At 36.6% G+C, this 26,273-nt stretch overlaps 2 protein-coding genes across 4 annotated transcripts in view; one reads left to right on the forward strand and one right to left on the reverse strand.

Moving 5' to 3' along the window:
* The window catches only part of MSL2 (MSL complex subunit 2), a 36,075-nt gene extending 19,298 nt beyond the window's left edge, over positions 1–16,777 (forward strand). For both annotated transcript variants that reach the window (XM_037143847.2, XM_037143848.2), the window contains exon 2: positions 11,336–16,777. In XM_037143847.2, the coding sequence (XP_036999742.1) occupies positions 11,336–12,927 (1,592 nt within the window). In that variant the 3' untranslated portion in view covers positions 12,928–16,777. The remainder of the gene's footprint in view (positions 1–11,335) is intronic.
* Positions 16,689–26,273, reverse strand: part of PPP2R3A (protein phosphatase 2 regulatory subunit B''alpha) — a 163,097-nt gene continuing 153,512 nt past the window's right edge. For both annotated transcript variants that reach the window (XM_037143845.2, XM_037143846.2), the window contains one exon: positions 16,689–18,717. In XM_037143845.2, the coding sequence (XP_036999740.2) occupies positions 18,591–18,717 (127 nt within the window). In that variant the 3' untranslated portion in view covers positions 16,689–18,590. The remainder of the gene's footprint in view (positions 18,718–26,273) is intronic.

The following is a 26,273-nucleotide window of genomic DNA, read 5'->3' on the forward strand; positions in this document are numbered from 1 at the left end:
TTCAGTCTCACCGTGTGCAGTGAGACTCTGGAAACTGGCTGTGGAATGCTGGTGAAGAGTCTGGACGGTATAGGGGTATCTGGTTTGATTTCTGGGTGACTGATGGTGTCAGCATCCAAGAGAATAAGGGATGCAGGAGGAAGAACAAGGTTTTTGAGGGGGTTAGGGGAGATATTCACATGTGTTCATGTTGAACTTGAGTTATCTGTGGGTTATCAAAGGAAAGATGAAATTTCTAGTAGGCAGTTAGAGATGTGCGTGTGAGCTCTGAGAAGAGATTGGAGCTTGAGATAAAGATTTGGAAGTCACCATTATAAGTGGTAATTAATGAGCAAATCACTGTGGATGGAAAGTGTAGAGCAGATTTGGGGGTATTGTCATATCTCTGCTTCAAAAGGGGAAAAGGTTTGTGACTGCTGTGAGATTGTATGCACAGTTCTGTGCATATGTGTATTAAGTTCTCAAAAGGGTCTGTGTCCCAGTAAAGATTTCTATGGAATACTGGAATGGAGTAAGAAGGATAGATCCTAGAATAGAAATATGGGAGTATTAAAATTAAGGAGAGGATAGAAGGAGATGGAGGAGTTAGTAGTGTTAGTGGGGGGAGGGAAGGAAGCATTTCAGGGAAGAATAATCAATATGAGATGTCCATTGGTCTGGGATTAGCAATTTTTGCCTTCCCCTGTAAGGTTAATTCTAGTGAAATACTTTAGCATATAAAATAACTGGAGGGGAAATTGCTATAGGGAAGGAAGGTTGAAATAGAATTGAGAATGAATTAATTTAGGTGCATAACTGTAGAGGGAGGATGGGAGCCAGAGCAATGGGGGGGTATCTTAAAGGGAAGAAGAAAAGGGTGTGTGTGTGTTGGGGGGAGTGGGTGTGGGTAGGATGAGAACAGAAGAGAGAGAGAATGTTTAAATAGGGGAAGAGAGGGAGAATATTTAAATATGTAAAGATTCTGGTAAATTTGAAAGCATAAGAAAATGTGGTAAGCGGAAATATGCAAGCTTTAATTAGATTGTATTTCATATCTTATGGAAAATATCAGTGTACAAAATTGAACTTGTTATACCTATTACCTCAGCAATTAATGATATCCAAATGCAAGACTTTTGATTTGCTCTTTATAGATCTTGTCATAACATTTTATAGTCATCACTTAGAGCTGGGAGGAACCTAGATATTTAGTCCCTTTTATAGTTTAAGAAATGGAGGTCTTAAGTCCCTTTTAAACACTCATCATCATCATCACATTCTTTCACTCAAAATTTATCAGATTTGGACAGTTAACAGTAGTGAATGCCATGTATGCACTATCCAAATCCCCTTTTCAGGACTGAAGGACTTTATTTTCTTGGTAACTGGGAGTGTTTCTGGGGCTGTCAGATCTCCCCGGAAATTTGCCTTGGCTGAAGAAAATCACTCACTCAAGCTCATACCCCTTCCTGGGAGTAAGTCGTAACCTTGTCCAAAGACCTGACTCCCTTGCCAAACATAGGACAGTCCCGAAGAGCTAGCTTTCTGTAGGGTCATCTGGTGTCTTTGTTGTGATTACCTCCCAGCCTAACTTTTTCTTCCTCTGCCACTTTCTTATTCCCTTGATAAATTTTAAGCACAGTAACCTAACTTTCAACAGTGATGAACTTTAAAATTTCTTTTGATTTGTATCAGATTTGCTAAACTCTTTAAAAAAGATTTTATTTATTTTTAGAGAGAGGGGAAGGAAGGGAGAAAGAGAGGGAGAAAAACATCAATGTATGGTTGCCTTTTAGGCACCCCCCTCCACTGGAGACCTAGCCTGCAACCTAGGCATGTGCTCTGACTGGGAATTGAACCAGTGACCATTTGGTTCACCAGGCCAGCACTCAGTCCACTGAGCTACACCAGCCAGGGCAGATTTGCTAAACTTTAAAGGATTTAACATCTTCCAGTTTTTCACATTTAAGAGAAATATCCAGGTAAATGCTGAAAGATTAGAATCACATAATGAAAGAAAATGCTTAATTTGTATAATGCCAGACATTCAGAAATAATTCATCATTAGGACATGTTTTAGGATGGAACAATAAGAATACCTTCCCAAACATGTTGAACAAAAGATCTAAACATTTAAGTGGCCATTTTTTTTCCTTTAATCACTCATTGTTAGTTTTCCCTGTTTCATATTTACTACCTTTTGTAAATTAAAGTTCATCCTCCAACCCCAGTTTGAGATCAGGCTAACATGTTTTTAATTGACTTTCTTAATTTCAGAAAATTTAAAACACAGACATGCTCTGGCTGGTGTGGCTCATCAGATTGAGTACTGGCCTGGGAACCTAAAGGTTGCTGGTTCAATCCCCAGTCAGGGCACATGCCTGGTTTGTGGGCCAGGTCCCTGGGTGGGGGTAAGTGAGAGGCAAACAGTGGCTGTTTCTTGCACATTGGTGTTTTCCTCCCTCTCTTCCTTCCTTCCCCTTTTTCTAAAAATAAATAAAATGTAAAGAAAAAAAAAACACCCAGACACAATTTTATTTTTCTTTTTTGGTCATACTGTAGAGAACAGAGACATCTGAAGTATATTTGAAACAAATATGGTTAGATAGAGTCTATAATATTTTTTAAAAAGTCTTCCCTTCACATTGCAGGAAAGATTTGCCTAGCAGAATCCAATGCTATATTCCTGAACAAAATATTTGAAGATTTTCTATCTGTAGCATTTGAGAGTGCCTTTCCAAGATTAAGTGTGCCACTTGTCATCGTTCAATCAAACGTTTATTTGTTTTAAGTTACAGTATGAGTTACAGCATGATTGAGTTGATAACAAATTTTTTTTGCTGTTAATTAAGGTGCTTCTCCTTTTATACAGTACTTCTTTCTGTATTTGTGACTATAGATATATTTAGGTGGCCACTAAAGTTACCTGGGCCATTTGGAAAGGAATGTCTGGCACATAGTACAGTATTTTATTCAGTAACAATTGCTGAGGAAATTGGCATTAGACTCAATAATGTAAGCGAACCTAGAAAACTTCCTGTTTCAGAACTCAACTTTTTTGAGTATTTTAAGATAAACAGCACTGTTTTCTTAAGTTTCTTTACTTTAGTAATGGTTTAGAAAAATGGAATATAATCCATTTTACAAGTGAAGCTTTTGTCGCTTTTATTCTTTTCTTACTTTTGCATTAGAGCTTTAATATGAGGTTCTGGTAGTTTTTTATTTTCTAATTACTTTTTATGCGAGTCCATTTGTTAGGAAACAAATTTAGGCTGTGATGGGAAGTATATTTTATTGAGGTATGTTGAAATGTGTCTTTTATGATACCTCTTCTGTTTCATATTGCTTGAATTATCAGCAAAAGCAGAAAACTTCCTATTTTTTGTAGGATGCCACATATTTGACATGTTTTTATTTTCTCATTATTTCTTGGAGCTCCAGTAGCGCAATCGGGTTGCACGCAGTACTTATTTTCTCATTATTTCTGTAAAACTGGTTGAGGTATTACAGAGCTTTTTGCTCCTTTCTGCATACTTTTTCATGTAGTCCATAGATCTGAGTATTTATATGATTTGAGTCATTGCCTGGATTTCTTGATTATTTAACATTCTAGTTTCTAAGAATGCTTCTTGGAGAAATGTTATGATGCTTTCAGTCATTAAGTGACATTTCACGATGATGCTCGTGAGTGTTAGCTAATTTTCCTGATCTTCAAGTATCATCTCATGAATAACAAGTAAGGTTTATACAAAATTAGTTGCATGATTTGAGGTTTTTTATTAGACAGTCTTTGTTGCTGTAGTAATAGAAACATTACCAGAAGAAGGAATTCTGGAGAGGGCATGGTGGTAAATAAGTACAATGCCATATTTTGATTCTGATAAATGCTCTTTTTGTATATGTGCTGTTTAAGTTAGAATTACATGATGCACTCCATCCCAAAACATGTCCTAATGATGAATTTTCTGAATCTTGTAGAAATGTTAGTGGGGTTAAATACAATTACTGTTGAAATGGCAAATCAAAAGATTTTCCTTAGGATGTAATTAAGACATGATTTATTGGTATTCTGCATGTCAACGTAAAATTTATTGTATGGTCATCTTTACTGTGGTATTTTGGAGTGAATGTATTATCAGTTGCTTTGTTCAAAATTGGGATCAATTATATCTATGTAGCAGTGTTTGCCCAGAGACTAATGATGTCCTTGTTGTTTGCTTACGTTAAGAAGCGCCTCCCTTGTATGGAGAAATGGGCAAGCTGATTTAAGACCTAGTTACAATTTGGTGCTATGGGCTTCTCTCTCAAACTTAGGCTGTGTATGTAAATCTTGATGCTGGCAGTGATTCTTGGGTAGGGATGAAATGTGTGGTTCCATTCCAAGTGTTAGCTTTGGTATTATTATTAGGGTAAAGTAGTGACTTGAATAATCTATGTTAACTCTGTTTAATAAAAGAGAAAGTTTTATTGAGAAAAGTACAACTTACATGTTTTTTTTAATGGTTGAATTAAAGCCCTTTTAGGGTTTGAAATGTTTTTTTTCCATGTTAAATCTAAATCTGGTTTAAAAATTATTTACTGTAAATTATTGAGTTTGTTAGATGTGATAATGACATTGTGGTTACATAAAGTACTTTGTAGAGATTTTTCCTGATGTATATATAGAGATGAATTGATGATGTATTTGAGATTTGCTTAGAAATATTACAAGATGGGTAGATGAAACAAATGTGACATAATCTTGATAATTATTACATTTGGGTGATGGGTACATGGAGGTTAATTATATTATTTTCTGATTTTCGTGTGTGAAAATTTTTATAATAAAGTTTTACAAAATTAAGAGCATTAAAATCTTATGAAATATCCCAATAAATTAATTACAAATAGTTATGTAGTCCCAGGAATTCTCAGAATTACCATTGTGGTACTCTAATTGTAGTCTCATTATAAAATGACTGACTTGGGGATGGAAAAAATTTAAGAAGGGGAGAATAGCCCTAGCCAGGTAGCTCAGCTGGTTAGAGCATCATCCCATACACCAAGGTGGGGAGGGTTCAATCTCTGGTCAGGGCTGATGAAAAGAATAAATCAATGAATGTGTAAGTGGAACAACAAATCAACATTTCCCTGTCTGTCTATCTGTCTGTCTCTCTTCCTCTTTATCCCTCCCCCTTCCTTTTCTTCCTCTTTGCAATCAGTAAGTAAAAAAAAATTTAAGGGAGAGAATAAATAAGAGATTGGTGTTTTTTTAAAGGTGGAGTAAAAATTAATATTTAGTAGTCTTAGGGTCAATATAGAGTCATTTAACATTGTTTAAACAGGACACATAGTCTCAAAAACATTTAGTTATAAGACAACTTGTATTTTGTAAAGGGAGGTAATTCCTGTGATGTATTGCAGGTGAAGGATTCAGAGCAGCGCAGAGAGATTTTTTTGTCATGAAATACAAATCTTTAAAGTTTGAAGGTGTGTATTTTGAGCAAGTCTTGTTTTGTACTTGAGTATGAAACTATATGGAACATGATCTAAGCTAAAATCAATTAAACCTCTTCCCAAACACTCTCCAGTTTTTACAGTGAAGTCTACTAGTGAGTGACACATTTTCCCTTGACTCACATTGCCCATCTACTTTATTTTCTAGGATAAGATGTGTTTTTATGCTTTTAAAAGTATTATCTGAAGTTTCTTAATTTTTGGAGGAGGAGTTTCCTTAGGAACATAGGTATTATGACTAACACCTAACTTTTAAAAAAAAGATTTTATTTATTTTTAGAGAGGGGAAGGGAGGAAGAAAAAGCGGGAGATAAACTTCAATGTGTGGTTGCCTCTTCTGTGTCCCCTACTGGGGACCTGGTCTACAAACCAGGCATATGCCCTGACTGGAAATTAAACTGGTGACCCTTTGGTTCAGAGGCTGGCATTCAATCCACTGAGTCACACCAGCCAGGGCTAACACTTACATAACCCTAAGAAGCACCTGAACCTTTTTTCCTTTGCTCCTCATATCACTGGAGCTGCCTTTGTTATAAGGAGTAAAGACAACCAACCCTCTGGGAAACTTTTGAGGTTTAGGATGGTTAGCTGAGTGCCTAAAACACACTTGCCTTATAGGCATCTTTAATGGTAGATTAGTGTTTCACATATTTTTGGGGTAATGGTTGGGCAATCCAATAGGTAATATGAGGCCAGGTGGTGGAAGTTTTAAGAACTCAGTAGGTAGTGGAGTCATGAATCAATAAGTGATAGTTTTTATGTGTTTTCTGGCTTATTTTTAGTTCTTAGTATTAGGCATACTCTCCTAGTACCTCAAAGAAGAATGCAAAGATGTGTATGATACATGTCCTTCAAGTTGCTGGTAGTCAGGGATTGACATGACTGGTAAAAAAGTCATTGATGTAATGAAGGCTGGAGAGGTAATCCTTAATTATTTTTTAGCCTGTGCAATTTGCAAATTATTATGGGTTATAAAATGACGACATTTAAATTGTCATTTTTTCTTCATTTATAAGCCACATTGTCCCCATAAAGAGAAAAATCTTTGTGATTTGGTTATTTGGTTATATAGTTCGTATGTGGTTAAATCAGAATAAATACTTGATTCTTGCTTTTTTTTTTCACCAGCTTTCAAACTAATGAATGAGTTTATTGGTATCTTGAAACTGATTTTCTTCTTTTGTTTAATGAACTCAAACATTTGAACATACTATGGATGTATTTAATTCCATTGTATTTATGCATGCACAGATTTTCTCCTTTTTGGCCATTGAGAACCTCTGCAGGTTTGCTCCTGAGACCCTTTAACACTGTTCTAATCTTTCATAGTTTCCTTGCTTTCCAGCATAAGATAAGTAAAACCCACCTTTGCCTAATTTATGTCACAGATATGTAATTTGGCATGTCTAATTGAACAGAAAATTGTTTTTCAGTATCATCATCTGAGTTCATCTCATTGCTACTGGGGTTGGTTCCTCGCTTCTAGTCCTTTTCAATATATATTGCTAGGAAATAGGAAGATGAAAACATTACTTCATACTTGTAAATTCAATGGAAATTTGGGATATTCTTTACTTTTTCTGTATTGAATTTATTGGGGTGACATTGGTTAATTATATAGGTTTCAAGTGTATAATTCTATAGTACATCATTTGTATATTGTATTTTGTCTTCATCAGCTCAAATTGTTTCCTTTGATCACTATCCTCCCCTTTATGCTCTTCTACCTCCTCCCACCCCCTTTTCCTATGGTGATCACCATATTAACTTTTTCTATCTTACAATTTTCTTCCTTTCTCCTACTAAAAAAAGAAAATGCAGATTCTCAAGGACATCAACATTTACTCTATTCCAGATAGATGCCAGCACTTTTATTATAACTGTCATCATTGTCACCAACAATGTGATTGCTGAAAACAAAGAGGATGCAAGAATTAGGGTTTTCTGTTATAAAGTAATTCAAAATAATTAATCTCTGAATGGTTGTACCATCAATGTGATGTAAAATTAGTTACTTGTTTCATTTTGCTTTAGATTTTGAAGGGTTTTCTTTAAAATACTTATTGTCATCTAATCCTATCCCTGTTCACCTTGTTCAGTCTCTCCTTCCCAATAGATAACATTTTTTTAAGTTCATAAATATATATCCCCTAGGCCCTTCCTTAGATTAAGTGAAGGGTACTCTCAGGCAGGGGTCCTCAACCTTTTTGGCACCAGGCACTGATTTCGTGGAAGACAATATTTTCACAGACCTGGGGTGTATGGGGATGGTTTTAGAATGATTCAAGCTCACCCTCTGCTGTGCAGTCTTGTGGCTAACAGTCCTGGATCTTGCTGGTTTGCGTCCTGGAGGTTGGGGACCCATGTTCTAAGGGATCCCTGCACTGGGTAGAAGGTTGGACTTTGTAACTACTGGGCCTTGTCTTACCGTACAACCTATCACCATGATAGGATGTTAAAACATTTTCATCACCCCCCAAAAGTACCACTGTGCCCACTTAACAGTTAATCCCTGCTCACACTCGCAGCCTCAGATAACCACTATTTCTGCTATTTTCTGTCATTTCTAGACATTTTATATAAATGGGATAATACAATAATCTATTTTGCTTCTGGCTTCTTTCACTTAACGTAATGGCTTTGAAGTTCATTGTATTTTGGCATGTATCAATAGTTTGTTTTAATTGCTGAACAGTATTGTATGAATATACGACATTTTACCTACTCAGTAGTTGATGGATGTTTGGATTGTCTCCAGTTTTTGTCTATTATGAATAATGCTGCTATACATCTCTTTAAAAGGAAATAAACTTTCATTTCTCTTTATGTGGATTCTTAGGAGTAGAATTGCTGGTTTTTATGGTAAATGTGTGCTTAACTTTTAAAAAATCTACCAAATGTTTTCCAATGTGCTTTACCGTTTTACATTCACAGTGATAATATAGGATTCCAGTTTCTTCATAACTTTGCTGGATCTTGGTATTGTCTGTCATTTTGAATTTATCTGTTTTAATGGGTGAATAGTAATACTCTATTGGTTTTTACTTTCCTTAATAACTAATGATATTGAGCATATTTTCACGTTTATTAGACGTTTATATATATTTTTTGGTGAAATGTTTATTCAGATCTTTTGCCTATTTCAAAAACTGAGTTGTTTTAATACTGATTTGTAGGAAGATTTTAGAACATGTGTTTGTATCAGATATATGACTTGCAACTGTTTTTTCCCCATCTCTGGGTTATCTTTTTATTTTCTTAATGGTATCTTTTGAAGCACATTTAAATGTGTGGAAATACATTTTACAGTAGTTTCCTTTTGAGGTTTGTACATTTGACATTACACTAACACTTAGTCCAACCTAGAGTCATGATTTTCTTGAGTTTTCTTCTAGGATTTTAGTGTTTACGTTTAGGTGTCTATGATCCATTTTGAGTTAATGTGTGTTTATGTGGTGCAGCAAGGACGTTTGTTTTGTTTTGCAACTGGGTATCTAATTATCCCACATAGTGTATTGAAAATACTCTCTTTTCCCTATTGAGTTATGTGGGCACTCTTGTCACATGAATCAATGGGCCATAAATATAAGAATTTCTTGATGGACTCTGTTTTATTCCCTTTATTTTTATGCCTGTCCTTTTGCCATTACCACAATGTCTTGATGAATGCCTCTGGCTTTATGGAAGATTTTGAAATTTGGCAGTGTAAGTCCTCCAACTTTTTATTCTTTTTTTGTAAATTTTTAAAAATTATTTTTTAAATCCTCTCCTGAGGACATGTCCATCGATTTGAGAGAGAGAGAGAGAGACATTGATCAATCAGTACCCTCCCTCCCCAACATGTACCTCAACCAAGAATGGAACCCACAACCTTTTGGTGTACAGGAAGGGGCTCCAACCAACTGAACCACCTGACCAGGGTAACTTTTTGTTGTTTTGCAAATTGTTTTGGCCATCCTAGTGTCCTCTCTGATTCCATATGAACTTTAGAATCAGTTTGTCAGTTTCTTTTTTTTTTTTTTTTTTTTTTTTCTTAAAAAAGCCACCTGGGATTCTCATAAGGATTACATTGAATTTATAGATCAATTTGGGGAAAATTCCCACCTTTTTTGAGACCTCTATATAACTTGGGCTTGTGCAACCTCAGGCTAGTAAGAGCTGAACTGTTTGTCTTGCCCACTGGCCAGCATCTGAGAAGTCATGTCCAGTAATAATTAATGCCCCTGGGTCTGTTTATCACCTACTGCCCTAAATGGAATGAACCCTTTTCCAACATAGCTGTTTCCAGTCCTCATAGGGTAACACTGGGTGGTAGAGGAGAACTGAGCAGCTCTGGACCTAAACACCATAGACTCCCACTGTCCTTACCTGAAATCCAGCAGTTTTTCACACACAAATGCTTCTCAGATAGTTTTATCCCTTTGATTGTGAAAATGACTTTTTTTGTCCAACATTTTCAGGTTTGTACTTGCTTCTAAGCTAGAGGATTTGCTGATGTCACTTGGCTATAGAAGGAAGTACCTTCTCTCCTGTACCTAAGTGTTAAATTATATAACATGTATGAGAAAATAGGTGCTGCTTTGAGTTAGTTACTAACCATTTGTCCTGAATTGGGAACCAAGGAGCATTTGCTTCTTTTGGGGGAAGTAAGGGCGGAGATATGGACTAAACTAGTTGCTTTTCCCTTCCTGGTTCAGTATAGGTTGTTTTGTAAATTGAGAAAGATTAACAAGTTGAGGGATCACTTTTACTTTTATATTATGTAGATGTACCTAGGATACTTGTGATTTATGACCATATATTCCGTCAGAAGAATTTGAGCCAAGGATTATGTGTTTTTTTCCTTTTTAATATATTTAAACATAAATTTTTTCATTGTCAGTGTATTTTGATTTTCTGTAGCAAAATTTGAGTTTAGTAGTATTCTCTTCTTGCTTTTAATAAGTGGACATAATTCTTTTACATTATAACTACATACTGATTTTCTCTTTTCTTAGTTTCTGATTAGTATCTATATAATAAAATGGTTTGAATTTTTTTTTCCTGTGAAGATGCCTTTGTACTAATGGATTAATGTCCTCAAACTATGTCAGACTATTTTTAATGAAGGCAGGGAGTCTCTTTTGTTCATATCTTTTCCCTATCGTCTAATGGAAAATAAACAATATGGGTGCTGGCCTGCTAGCTCAGTTTTAGAGTGTCCTCCCGATGTGCCAGGGTTGTAGGTTCAAGCTCTAGTCAAGGCACATATAAGAACCAATGAATGCCTAAATAAGTGGAAAAACAAATTGATGTTTCTCTTTCCCCCCTCCCCCTCATTTCTCTCAAATCAACAAATAATTTTTAAAAATTCATGATTTTGCTCAATATGTTGTAGCATTGCCATGTTGCATTAGGTTGAGGTCTCAAAGGTTTTAGGTCTAATTTGTGCTCTTGGTGACTGATCTTTACCTACCTATATATAGCCTTTGGAGAAGCGTATAAGAAAGTGGACCAGAATATACCGTTTGGGGAAGAAACACAGAATGGAGAAAGATTCTGGTTTGAGTAAAGGAATAGGGGTATATGGCATGTAAGTGAAGTTAAGTTCATTTCCTGTGAGATGTATGGGGTGGGGGAAAAGTAAGTTAATAGTTATTTGTCTGGAAAATAATACAATAGTGAATTATAATACAAGGATAAACTCTGTTTCTTTTACTCAAAACTGTAAGCCTGCTTTTGCCCCACCCTCTATTTTTTGTTACCTGGTCTGAGTTTAACCCATTTCAGTTTTAATGGATTACTTAAAAATCTCATCTTCACTATATGATATTGTAAATTTATTATACTAAAATCTGTGCTTTCCTTTTTTTCCTCTTAGGACATTTGCTACAAGATCCTATTGCACCTATCAACTCCACTTGCCAACACTATGTCTGCAAAACTTGTAAAGGCAAGAAAATGATGATGAAACCTTCATGTAGTTGGTGCAAAGACTATGAGCAGTTTGAGGAAAACAAGCAATTAAGCATCCTAGTGAACTGCTACAAAAAACTGTGTGAATATATAACACAGACCACGTTGGCACGGGATATAATAGAAGCAGTTGACTGTTCTTCTGATATTTTGGCTTTGCTTAATGATGGATCATTGCTTTGTGAGGAGACAGAAAAACCTTCAGATTCATCCTTTACTTTGTGTTTGACACATTCCCCTTTACCTTCGACCTCAGAACCCACAACTGATCCTCAAGCTAGTTTATCTCCAATATCCGAAAGCACCCTCAGCATTGCTATTGGCAGTTCTGTTATCAATGGTTTGCCTACTTATAACGGGCTTTCAATAGATAGATTTGGTATAAATATTCCTTCACCTGAACATTCAAATACAATTGATGTATGTAACACTGTTGACATAAAAACTGAAGATCTGTCTGACAGCTTGCCACCTGTCTGTGACACGGTAGCTACTGACTTATGCTCCACAGGCATTGATATCTGCAGTTTCAGTGAAGATATAAAACCTGGTGACTCTCTGTTACTGAGTGTTGAGGAAGTACTCCGCAGCCTAGAAACTGTTTCAAACACAGAGGTTTGTTGCCCTAATTTGCAGCCCAACTTGGAAGCCACTGTATCCAATGGACCTTTTCTGCAGCTTTCTTCCCAGTCTCTTAGCCATAATGTTTTTATGTCCACCAATCCGGCACTTCATGGATTATCATGTACAGCAGCAACTCCGAAGGTAGCAAAATTGAACAGAAAACGATCCAGATCAGAAAGTGACAGTGAGAAAGTCCAGCCACTTCCAATTTCTACCATTATCCGAGGCCCAACATTGGGGGCATCTGCTCCTGTGACAGTGAAACGGGAGAGCAAAATTTCTCTTCAGCCTATAGCAACTGTTCCCAATGGAGGCACAACACCCAAAATCAGCAAAACCGTACTTTTATCTACTAAAAGCATGAAAAAGAGTCATGAACATGGATCCAAGAAATCTCACTCTAAAACCAAGCCAGGTATTCTTAAAAAAGACAAAACAGTAAAGGAAAAGATTCCTAGTCATCATTTTATGCCAGGAAGTCCTACCAAGACTGTGTATAAAAAGCCCCAAGAAAAGAAAGGGTGTAAATGTGGGCGTGCTACTCAAAATCCAAGTGTTCTTACATGCCGCGGCCAACGCTGCCCTTGCTACTCTAACCGCAAAGCCTGCTTAGATTGTATATGTCGTGGCTGCCAAAACTCCTATATGGCCAATGGGGAGAAGAAGCTGGAGGCATTTGCTGTGCCAGAAAAGGCCTTGGAGCAGACCAGGCTCACTTTGGGCATTAATGTGACTAGCATTGCTGTGCGCAATGCTAGTACCAGCACCAGTGTAATTAATGTCACAGGGTCCCCAGTAACAACGTTTTTAGCTGCCAGTACACATGATGATAAAAGTTTGGATGAAGCTATAGACATGAGATTCGACTGTTAAATCAGTGGGTCTTTAAACCTACCTCTGGTAGGGAAATAGCTACAGTTTAAGGCAGCTATGGTTTTGTTGGTTTAACTTGCCGGAGCTCCTGCATATAGATCACTTGTATCAAGTGTTTTCATTGCTAAGTTATATGTGTTAGTGTCGGGGAAATAGTTTGCAGATAATGGAGGAGTAACCTTACAACTATATGTCCTTAGTTCTTACAGAACCTCATAGTTTGAGAACAAATGCTGATGCAACTGATTTATACAAATGAACTTTGGCAAGGAAAATAACATTAACCTCATTGTTTATGGTCATGCTTTGTGCGTAATCAAAGTTTATGATTAAATGGAAGGAAGTGGTATCTAGTCAGTCCATAAAGATTGTGCTTATTTTTTTGTGAAAAAGTAGCCATTAGTTTGTTCAGGAGACTCAATGCTGGCTTCAGATGCCATCAATGTTTCTCCTGTTGAAAAGCTGATATGTCCAGCTCAACCTTTGTGCTGACATTACCATTTCTGATCATGAAAATTGGCTACTGGTGTATGTAGCAGTTCTTAAATCAGCAGTATTATGAAAGAAAATTTGTCCCTCATTAGAATGTTGAAGAAATCTGTCTTTTAAAAGTGAACAAACTGAAATCTGTCAGACTGCATATGTTTAGCTACTTATGCTCCAAAACTTCTGAGTTGAGCTTTTCTTTTTATTTAAGTCTGACTTATTTCTAGGGAAAAAAAAATTCTTCACTTTCTTCACTGTGAGCAATCTTCTAATTGATAAATTAAGTGGAGAAGAACAGTTTTATTCTGAAGCTGATTGAGTTTAGACTATAGTATGTGACAGAATTTAAAATATATATATAAAAGTTTTATTTAGAAATTGGGATGTATTTAAAATAATTTTGGAATAATGTCCCCAAATGTATCCAGATTTATACATTATACTTATTGCTATTGGCCACTTTTTTGTTTCCTCTTCTAGTTTGCCACAGACTTTATTTTAAATATGCTTTTTTTTAGGGTGCTATTTGTTAGGAAGGCTTCTTTATAGAGGCCTAATAAAAATGCCTTTTTATGAAGCCTGTGCATTTAGGTAGGTTTGAAGCTAGGAGGATTTTCTTAGAATGCTCTTTTGCATGTAAAGCACAAACTGTGTTTCAGTTTAAATGCACTTCTTTCTCATTAATTTTTATGGGGAAGATAAGTGAGTCACAAAACATTCTGTTGAAGGGAAATCTAGTCAGTTGCTTGAAAGAGCACAGCCCAGATAAAACAAGGACTGACTAGGTTGTGAAGAAATGACCTTATGATTTAAAAGAAGAGCTGCTGCTTTGACAGTGCTTATTTAAAGAACAATACTGCTGGAAATTTTTCAATTTCTACGTTCACCATCTCTCATGAGATCTGACATATGCTGGTTATGTTTTGATTTGGCACACAGCATGTTCAATGATGGTTACTCACCTAGTACAAGACATGGAGAAGAAACCTTTGGACACAGAGCAGATGACACCTCCTTCTGTTTTGTAGTGTATTCTGGTGTCATTTTCTGTGAATGTGGTCAGGTAGAGTTGTTTTTGTTGTTGTTGGGCTTTCCTTTTTCTTTCTTTCCTTTCCTTTTTTTTTTTTTTTTTTTTTTTTTGGTCTCTTGGTGGGGTGGGGGTGGGCTAAAGCCATAGGAAGAAAAATGTGATGTATGTGTCCAGTATGTACTATTTTGTTTTGTTTTGCAAGAAGAGTTGAACTATTTTTGATAACAAGAGTAAATGGTGGAAAATGCTTCTTAGTTGTCTTGTCTTTATTTGCTTTTCAAGTTTCAGAATTTTATTTAATTCCTAAGTGTTAGCAGTATCTCATGAAAACATGTATTGCCTAAAGTTTGTAACAGTTTTGTGTTGAATTCAGATGCCCTGCTATATAAACTTGTAAATCTGTTCTTTATTCATTAATGATTATTGGAAAATGACTAGAAATGAGATTGTACTCATGAATAATTAGGATATATTTTGCAAATCTCCCAGACTTTCCTAATATTATGATCTTAAAAATCATAGAGTAACTTATTGCTTCTCAAGTTTAATAATCTTAGGGAGAGTTCTTTTTTTTTTTTTTAAATGCATGGGAGGTTGGCAATATAGAAAAAGTGGAAATCATTAGTTTGTGAGGGCCTTGATTGTTAATGTAATATTGCCAATGATGAATTCAGGTTGTTTTTAGCACAAGTTTCCCTTTTTTATGCTGGTATTCTCACTGCCACATTTTGGAAACCTGTATTACACCTTAAATCTATCAATAAATATTAGTTTTCTAATTCTATGTTGTAGAATACTGAGGAATTTGGGAAAGCATGCTCTGAAATGGCCTGTATTATATATATTTGGGGAAGAGTAATTATTTACAGTGCCTTAATTTTTACATTGTTTTTCTTTATACCATGAGTTATTTAAGAATGACGACCAATGGCTAGCTAGGGATGATTAAGAAATTATTACTGAAGTAACTGAATGTACTTTATCAGGATTTGAAACCATCAAAACAATAATAGCATTTAATATGACACATCTTCACTTGTTCTTTTTGAGTCTTTGTTATTAACATGTGATCAAATGATGTTTCACCTTAGGTTATAGAAATTATAGAGCTGACAGTTTTATAATTTTTGTTAGTTTAATTAATTATACCTTTCCATGCAGAGGTGTAAGGGTAAAGAATTCCTGTTATTTCACTGTGTTCTTAGTTTGCTTAAAACAACTCGTAACCTGCAGAAGAAAAGTAAAAGCTTTACAATATATGGAAAATAAAATCTCCTTTCTCATATTATAGGTAACAAACATAAAATGCTTTAAAAAATACTAAGTTCAAAGTATAATATTGGAATCTAATGCTTAGTGGCACTTTAACTTTTCTCCCTCCTTTAAAAAATTATCTTTTGGGGTACCCAAATAATCAGTTACATTTTCTTTTAAAATAATGTTTTATATATAAGACTAAAATTCTCTTTGATCCCCGTGAATCCCTTGTTCCCAAACCCTAATCCTGCTTCCCATCCCCAAAGGAAATCACTTCTCAGTATGAGGTGTTATCCTTGCAGATACTTTATAATTTTCTCAGGGGTTCAAAGAGTTATTAATCTCTTTGAATCTCAAGCTTGTTTACAATGTTACCCAGATAGAAAAATGAAATTCAAGTGTGATTAAAGCCCAAGTATGTAATAATTGATTATCTTAGTGAATGGGATTCATATTTGACAACTTGTCTTTATTTAGTTTTGGAGAAAGGGTAAAACAATGAAAGTTAAATCATGCAGGCTTCTCCACTGAAACACACATTAACATTTTCAAAAGTTGACAAATGACATATTTAATCAGTCCTAGAGTTTTATAAACACTTTGAACAATACACAATGACATAGATAAGATGCAGGGAAAATACATAGAATTTCATTTGATTACTTTGCAATTAATGTTATGCTATGAAACTCATTATTTATTGACTATTAAGATCACAATAAACCTCAATTTAAACTTTTATCAGGGAGCTTGGGGTACTATAACGACTTGAAATTTCCAGTTGGACAGTAATGATTATATGCAGCATGATCTTTACCAGGAAATCAAATATATACTATCTTAGTTCCTCAGAATTCACATTTCTTGCATTCAGCTCTAGGAGAAGGAGTACAGTGAAACACATGTCTGAAAATTCGATACTTCGGGTAACCTAAATTAATAAAATAGCCTTATCTTGAATGATATTGGTAGATTGCTTTTATATTGCAGAATGTTGAAACCAAATATTGACCAAAGTGAAAGGAAGAGAGGGACTTTACTTTCAGTAAGAAGGTAAAAGTGTAAAACCAAGTTAAATTAGATGTATATTTGAGATTCAGATTTTTTTAGCATTTTTCTGAGTCTTAGAAATAGTTTAGTTCATTATGGATAATAAAACCCTTAAACCATATATGGCTTCTTAAAAAACACACTTTATTTTTCTATATGAAAATAATTGCTTTCCTGGTAATGGTTGGATGGGTAGATGGTAAATTTCATGTATCACATTAGTATTTTTAATCCTACAAATTTACCACTGTATTCAGCTTATAGTATATAGTGTTTTCCTCAAATTTAGTCACTTTTAAGTTTTAGTTCTTTGTGAACTACTAGAGATTAAGTTTGAATAGCTATCACTTTTTCTAACAGTTACATGGAAGGTCAATTCTGATGATAGAGATAAAACAACAGGAAACTGGGAAGATACTGACAAGGATTGCTAACTATTACTGTACCAGTTGGATAGTGCATTTCCTAAATTCTCCTTTTCTCCACTTGCTAACCACAGCTCAAAGTTTTATTTCATTATTTGGACTTCACACTAGCATGGGAACCAAACTAGGGTGGGAAAGGAAGCTATTCTGACCTTCAGGACTTCTGGTTAAAAAAGTTCTGGAGGTGGGGGGAGTAGATTTAACATTCAGAGATGAATGTTAAAAAGTTTCTTGGGGATTTCTGTTACACTATCGAATTTCCATCCTTTTTATAGTTCAATTTTATTTTCAAGGTTATTGCAGGATTTGGCTAAATTGTGACTTGCTGAATCAGTGTAGATATCCATAATGAACACATTTACCACTATGATAAACATGAAACAGCTTTCTTTTATGGGTGGTATCACTCTCCTACTTTTGTGATAAATAATGAGGTGGATGGAATATTTGTAGAAGTAGTGTCAACATGAAGGATTAATGTTTAGAGTGAGGCCTTTACATTAGGTTAGCTTGATACTAAGTGATGAATATGTCTAGTAAGAATTTTCATACATCATTTGTCTTCAAGCAGGCCTTTTGATAAGTGTAGATGGGGTATCAGCTAAATAGAAACTAATAAAATATTCAATAGTTTTCTACAAATAGTAGGTAAGTTTTTTTTCAAGTGAGTCAAATTCCATACTTGTTTTCATTTCACAAATTTTTTCTTTAGGTTTTATATAAGACCCACAGGGTGAGAAGGATTATTCAGAGCTTGCCAGTAAGGTTGGAAGGCCCAGTGGTTACAATACCTGAGGATGTAAAGTGACTAGCAGTTTGGCAGGTCATTGTGAAATAATACATTAAACCAAGTAAGTTCAAGATCTTTGAACTCCAGTACACACATAATTAAAAGAAGTCTCTGAGATGTTTTGGCAGTGCTTTTATTACCAGGGCTAATTCAGTTCTGGAGGCCCTTAATGTTTTTTCAAGTTCAGAATTTTTTAACTCAAGTTTTCTGCAAGTGAAGTTTTCTTCTGGGCTCCACAGGAGCCCTGAGGGGGCCTCAGGGATGCTGGACAACAGAGGCAACTCCTGTTTTTGTGCAGAGAACTGTGCTTGACACTGTCTCCAAGAGATCCTTGGTACATTCAGGGGTGAAGAGTGTTGGTTCACAGACTTTGGAAAGTGATGTGTATCATTGTATTTGCGTCTGAGGAAAAGCTCTGTAAGAGGTTTGAGGCAAACTGGAAGAGTCTCCCAAATTGAGTACATGTATCCAGACCTATTGCTTTAAAACGTTGTAAATTTCCTAGTGCAGATAGACACTTGCAGAAATCAAAGCCTTTAAAAAGCAGTATGCAAATTAGAAGATCTCTTCACAGGAAAGAAAACATTTAAAATACATTATCTCCTTTTCATACAGACATTGGCAGCTATTCTTCATCCACTGACTGAAGCTTTCCACATTTCTCTGAAAGGCTTGAGGTTACTATTTTACTGCCTTTGTTTCCAATTTCAGAGGGAGGGGCAGGTTCCTCTGTTTCATAATCTTCAAAAGAACTGAAAGAAACAGCAAAAGTGAGTTACCGATTTTTTAAAAGAAAATTTTAATGTCTGGATAGAAGTCAATACGGCAAACTATAGGATGAGGACTGGCCTGCAAAAATACTCTCAGTAGTTAAATGGCAGCTATAAACAACTGAGCTACCCTGGAGAAGACAACATTCTAGAACAGAAAACACATCCTTCCTGTTCTTAAAGCTCATGTTCATACTAAAATTTGTTGAAAATGTGCTGTTATCAGGTTTCCATAGGGGCCTTGATATGATGCTAGCTAGCTAGGTTCCAGGGAGGGTGTGAAGTCCCATGAACTTTACATGAATGTTTTCATTGAGGTGGCTTCCATGTAGAATGGGGAACTTTCTAACTCATTGCTTTATAGCTTTCATGGCTTCCAAGAAGGACATTTCGATGTGCAGGTGTGTATATTGAGTAGACTAAAGCCATTCTTTGCAGAACTCCACAGCATATTCCCTCTGCTCACTCCCCTTTGGAGGTTACTGGTAACCTCGGAGTTCCATATCCTCCAGGCTACCTCTGAGGGTGGCTTTAGGCAGTAATGACAAATATTTTATCTCATGGGGGTGATGGCTGTTTAAAGTATTGAATTGATAAATGTTTTGAGGCTACATCTGAGCCTAAAAAAATATACATGGTCAATTAGCATTGTCTGTTATGTACTTGGCATGGCTTAGCCTTGTTACCCTTTTGCATGGACTTTTCATAACATTTGTGCAGAAATTTCTGGAAAGTCCTTTTATTAAAAAGGTACCAAGGGCTGGCTAGTAAGAGAAAATATGCTGAGACAGGTATATCCAGAAGGTGTCACCTATTTAATTTTCTAGCACCTTTTTGAATGGATACTACCAAAAATAAAAGGTTATCTGATCTTTGGGAAAACTCCAAGTACCAGTTATGGATCCTATAAAAAGTTATCTACAGCTTGATCATTTTGCAAAAATATTCCAATTCATACTTAATTTCTGTTTCTACTCTTCACCTTATCTCCTTGAGGCCTCGATGTAACTGGCGTATCCTGGATAAGGAAGCAGTATGGAGGAAAATAGCACTGGAAGTGAAGCTGGGTTGCAGTGTCAGACACTGAGTGCTCATTTCCCGTCAGTGAAAAACATTTTACCCTTGGTGCCCTAACTGGCTGTCTGAGACCTCTTGGTGTCTTCAACACCTCAGTGCAGATCTGGGAATAAGAGTTAAGTCTAACCTAAGACTTACTCAGTAAATATTTGAGCTCCTGTTGGCTAAGCATGAGCCAAATGCTAGGTATACAGTGGTGAGAAAGACAACCAGCACCTTCCTCATAGAGCTTGTAGTCCAATGGAGGCCATCTGGAATAGTGGTTAAATTGTTTAGCTTTAGAGCACAGACTTTGGACGTTCCAATCTCAGTTTGATTACTTAATGTGACTTTGGGCACGTTACTTATTCCCTCTGCGTTAGTTTCCTCAACTGATGAGATGACAGGAGTTCCTGTGCATCATAAGGACTGAGTGAAGATTAGGTGAAAGGGCTTATAAATTATAAACTCTTGGAAAGTGTGAGGTATTAGTCTCATGATTCATGATAAGAGAAATGCTAGGCCTTACAGGAGCAGGATGGTGACACAACCCTATATTTGGGGGGCAGGGTCTCAAGTTTTTTTTTGTGTACATTGCTTGTGAATAAAAAGATTTATAAAAAAATACATTCTTTTCCCCACTATAGCCTCACAGCAGAAATGTGATTTCTAGCAATGGATTTGATTCAGTCTAGTGTGAAGATATTCCAATGCCTTGAAGGGTGGATATAGTGGAATGTCACTTGCATTTCTTTTGTACTTTTCAAGGAACCAAGAGCAGTATTACGCACTCCAGGAACTTCAGAGGTAATTAATGGATTGAGCAAGCTCATTAAGAACTTCTTGTCAGAGTCCTTTTGTCAGTGTCCTGGAGACTCTTAACTCAGTGCTTCTTAGCTGGGGATGTTTTTTTTTTCCTCCCAAGGGACATTTGGTAATGTCAAAACTGGGTGGGTTCTACTGGTATCTAATGAATAGAGTCCAGGGATGCTGCTAAACATCCTTTAATGTGCCAGACAACACAACAGAATTACTCAGCTTAAAACATCAGTGCTGTTGTTGACAAACCTGCCCTAACTCTGGCCCTCTTCGGTGTCGGTGCATCTCAGTGCTCTGAACTAAGCTCTTCTCATTGTGTACTTCCCTGGGCAATCAGTCTTTCTCATGGATTGTTCACCTGTGGCTTCTAAATGTACATGTTCCGCCTCAGGCTCTTTCTAAACTGGAAACTGCCTATATGGCTCTTTTGGTACAACAGCACATACAGACCTGAACTCACCCTTCTCACACCCCTGCCCATTCAAAGCCAGAAACCTAGTCATCCCGAGTTCCTCTTCCCTCCTCCTGTACCCCCCCCTTCTTCAAATCCAGCCAGTCTCTGCTACCACTTCCAGTATCACATGGATATGGTTCTGCCTTTTCCTCTCTTGTTATCACTGGTCTTCAGTTTAGGGCATCATACTTTCATGCTTGGGTCACTGCAGTAGTTTTCTAACAGTCTTCTGGCCTTCACTCATGTCATCACCCTTTGCTACTGCCACATTAGGTTATTTACTGTGTCAGGATGTGTTATGGTCTTGGGATCTAATGCTAATGTACATGTTTTGCGGCCTGTGGTGCCCTTCCTCCTTTGGTTACCTTATGCTCATTTTAAAATTTGAGATGTCAATTAAAAGGTTCCTGATTCCCAGTACCTGAGCTACTACCATTTCTTTTTTTTTTAAGATTTTATTTATTTTTAGAGAATGGAAGGGAGGAAGAAAGAGATGGAGAAATATCAATACATGGCTGCTTCTCGCACGCCCCCAGATGGGGAACCTGAACTGCAATCCAGGCATGTGCCCTGACTAGGAATCGAACCAGTGACCTTTTGGTTCACAGGCTGGCACTAAGTCCACTGAGCCACACCAGCCAGGGCCACCATTTCTTATTTAGATGTCCATAATGTTTTTTTTTTTTTTATTGGTCTCCCTGTGTCTATTCTTGCACCTATACCAATCTAGCAGAGTAATCTTCTGACATTGTTAAGGAGGATTACATTACTTCCTCGTTCAACTCTTTCTCAGTAATGTCCCTAGGCCCTGCATGAACTAGCTTCCACTAATTTTTCCAACCACATTCCCTCTGTTGCTCACCAGCAAAACTAGCCTTTTAAAGTGTCCTCAATACACTTTCCTGTGTCAGAGCCATTGCTCACGGTTTTCCCTCTGCCTAGGACATTTTTGTTTCCTGCTTTTTGCACGACGTTCCTTAACTTTGTCATTCCCTCTGGAAATTCTTCCCTCAGCACCTTAAGTTACAAACCTCTCTCCATTATCAGTTCCTCCCTATTTGTTTCCTTCATAATTATATAATTAAGTCTGTCTTCCCCACTGGCCCGTAAAGTGTCCATTTTGTAACTAACCATTGCTAGAGAATTAAAATGAATTGCTGAATGAAAAGTGATGTCTTGATCTTAATGCTCTTGTGAAATGATGTGTCAAGTTGGGAAAGGCTGGAGTCAGTAAAAACGGTGAGGGTGCAGAAGTCATCTTGAAGTTACTACAGACAGAATTATAAGAGCCTTAATCTTGCCCTGCTCCCCAGGAATTCCTGAGGGGGAGAGAGTGTTAACCAATTCCTTCCAAATGACCTCTTCCAGGTTTATTGACCGGTCACTGGGATTCCTCTGGGTTCCAATGAAGATAATTTTATGACATTTTCGGTTAATTTAACTGGCCATTTTTGAATTAGTAAAGGGGTCAAAGGAATAAAGCAGAACTCATATAGTTCACAAACAGTTCACTGAAAACCCTAGGTATCAAATTCAGAACAATTCTTTAACTCAGTATTAACACTGTATTGTGAGCATAAGAGAAAATGATTCATGTATTTTTTTTTTTTTTTGCTAGGAATATGATTACATTAGAAACCTGTTTCTCTAAGAAGTTTCCCTTTCAAATGAGCAATTTTCTGGGAAAAGTATTAAGGCTGGTTCTTAAGATTCCTGGGATGGAAGTATAAAAGCTAGAAAGAGCAGAAATAACGACTAGCATGTATGTGGTCTGACAAGATTTGTATGCAGTTTCAGGGTATTGTCTGGGAGGTTTAGTTTAATTCCAGTTTTGGGATTCTGATTCTTTACAGGGGCAAAGGGATAGAATAGTTGATTCAGAACTTGTCTCAGGAAATCTAACACTCATGGTGGCTATAAGCATGGAATGAAATGTTAAGCAGTTCTCTAATTTGGAGTCCATAATACTTTAGAAATAGGAGTAGATGAATTTTACCTTTATACGTTTAAATTAAGAACAGGTATATATACTATGTCACTGACATAAAATGGATTAACTCAAATACTTGGAAAGGTGGATATTTGGTTCATGAATTTTTTTTCTGTTGATCCATTCAATGAGTAGAAAATCTTTTGTCTGAACTCCTGTTAAAATTTCCTAATATGTACCACCCACTTTCCTGCCTCAGAAAGTTGATATAACTTCATTCTTTTTTAAAAAAGATTTTATTTATTTTTAGGGAGAGGGGAAGGGAAGGAGGAAGAGAGAAACACTGATCAGTTGCCTCCACCTGGTCTGCAACCGAGGCATGTGCCCTGATTGGTAATCCAACCAGTTATCTTTTGGTTCACAAACCAGTGCTTAATCCACTGAGCCACACCTGCCAAGGGGATATCACTTCATTTTTGAGGGCTGATGATCTCTTGTAGTTCCCCAGGGTCGCAAGCCAACAGTTATTAAGTCTTCTTTTATTTTGGGTGTAGGTAGTATAAAAATTTCAATTAAACAGCCCTGACTACAGCAGTTCTGAGGAGCTACTGTAGTAGCTGCCCTGAAAACTGAAAGGTCACTGGTCGCCGGTTCCAGTATTACTCGGGGCACATACTTGGGTTGCAGGCCAGGTCCCCAGCTGATCAATGTTTCTCCCTCACTCCCACCCTTCCTCTCTCTAAAGATAAATAAAGCCTTTTAAAATTCTTAAGAATTTTTGGTCAAATATATTCTAATTATGAACTTGAAGGGAGGGACAGGGTTTCATTTATTTTTATTGCCCATCGCAGAGCCTGGCCTGAGTAGGTATGAATGAGTATTTATTGCAGTAAATTAAAATTGGGCTTTGATTTGTTGAGTGCAGAAAAAACACACACACATATTAACTTCAGGTCCAATAAAGGCTGTTTAGTAAGCACTAAAAAAAAATGACGCTGAAATATTCTACTTGTAAGATTATACATCATGCTCTGGCATATTAACTTGTTATTCTTTCTCCTCTTCCCATGCCCCAATATACACATATGATGCTTTTATAAAAACTCTTACAAAGAATAATTCATATAAGTTTATACTTAATATAAAGGAAAACTCAACTTTCAAAACATTCAGTAGAAAACAGTTCTAAACTATATAAATGTCCAATAATAGGGAAATGGATGAGTTATTGCTTGAGAGCACTGAAGCATTGAAAGTCATGTTTATGAAAACACTAGTAACAATAAATGTCAAAAAAATACACCAAAAGGAGAAGAATGGTTATCTCTGGATGACTGAACCAAGAGTGATTTTAATTTGTGCATTTTTCATTTTTTTCAGCAGCAAATCTCTATTTCTCTACTAATCAGATAAAGGCTCTCAGAATAAAAAGAATTACATGTAATCTAGGTTAATAAACGTAAAACTATTGGTGAAATACCAGAATACTCTGTAAGAAAGTATTTTATGATAATGTAAAAACCTCAACTAAAAATCTGAAGTAGTCAAATATTAGTCAAACTGGCAGAAAAGCTTGTTTCTGGTTATTGCAGATCTCAGTTTCTTAAGATAGCAAACATGGGGTTGCCTTCCATACATTTTTCTTCTTTTTAAATCCTCACCCGAGGATGTTTATTGATTTTAGAGAGAGAGGGAGGGGACGGGAGATAGAGAGAAACATCCATTGGTTGCCTCCCATATGCACTTGGACCAGGGATCGAACCCCAAAACTTTTGGTGTATGGGGATGATGCTCCAACCAACTGAGCAACCCATCCAGGGCCTACTTTACCTAATTTTTGTTCAGCTTTTAACTACTCTATTGCAGAAACCATGAGAATGTTAATTATAAATAAATTTGGTGTCATAATGTATTGTCTTCATATAGGTGATACATTTAGTTGAATAAGTTTATGTAACTGATATCCTGCCTTTCTGGTTTTCCTTAGTGACCATTTATTAGCTTGGTTAAACTTACTGCTACACAAATTCTGTTGCATGCTGTGATTATGTTGTGTTGCTGGATGTGATGATCAAAATGTCTGCAGCCTTGTACATATGGAAACTTAGGGTCCTCTTTCACCTCACTGAAGTCTGGAATCATTAGTAGGTTATTTATTGGAGACATAACCTAAGTACCAACCTTGAATCAGGCACTTGGCACAAAGCCTACCTATGATTGTTAGATGGTAAAGTAGATGGAAAATTTCAAATTGTTTTTGGAGGGGCCAAGTCATCAGGACTCCTGCAGTTATCTGTGTAGTAAGGGTGGCTTCTGGATTAACTGCTGCCTCCAGGGCCACTTAGTAAACATCTGCTGAGGATCTTCTGCGGCCCTAACAGTCTGCCAGGTGCTGGGATTACAAATGAATAAAACAAAGATTCTTTGCTGTGGAGAAGCTTATGTTCTAATGGAAAGAAAAATAGCCCCATTTTTTCCCCAGACACTCTTAGATACATGTTATTTCTAATTCTCAGTACAGTCCTGCTGTTCATGCAGTGGATAATTACTGTGCTGTGTGCCATGTTCTGTGCCCTGGGAATGAAGGGGAAAAGGTAGGTAGTGGAATGCTAATGCTACTACTAATGGAATTCTGTCAAGTTCAGAGAGGTTATGCAGTGTGGCCAAGATCACAGAAGTGGTAGTAGTAATAGTTATTGTTTACTGATTTAAATAGGCACTATGCCTAAGGGGATGATTATAATATAAAGATATCATATACCTTTGATACCTTTGCCCCCACCAGTGTACAGGGTGGGGGCAAAGGTAGGTTTACTGTTGTGAGTATGCCAACATTTATTTTTGTAGTATTATTTATAATTGTATTATTTTTCTATATGAACAACTCTAGTAAACCTACTTTTGCCCCACCCTGTACTTTGTCTTACTTGATCCTTAAAACAGCTCAGTATGGTAGGTATTCTCATTGTCATATAGGGGATGCTGAGGCTTCAATGCCTGGGATTGCACAGTGACAGGGCCAGGATTTAAACTTAATAGGTTTGTCTAACTCCAAATTCTGTGCTTTTAACCACGATGTTATAGTGCATCTCTTTCCATGTAGGGGGTAGTAGCAGTAGTAATAGATACTATTTATCAGGTATCTACTACGTGCCAGGTGTTTATTATCTCAGAGTCTCACAACCACCTAGGAAGGCATTTGCTGGTGTCTTCTGAAACTGAGCCTCAGGAGTCAGATAACCTGCCCAGCTGGTAAGTGGTCGCTAGAACCAGATCTGT

The sequence above is a fragment of the Artibeus jamaicensis genome, unplaced genomic scaffold (assembly GCF_021234435.1).
Source record: "Artibeus jamaicensis isolate MK-2021 breed Jamaican fruit bat unplaced genomic scaffold, CSHL_Jam_final contig_519, whole genome shotgun sequence".
Lineage (NCBI taxonomy): Eukaryota > Metazoa > Chordata > Mammalia > Chiroptera > Phyllostomidae > Artibeus > Artibeus jamaicensis.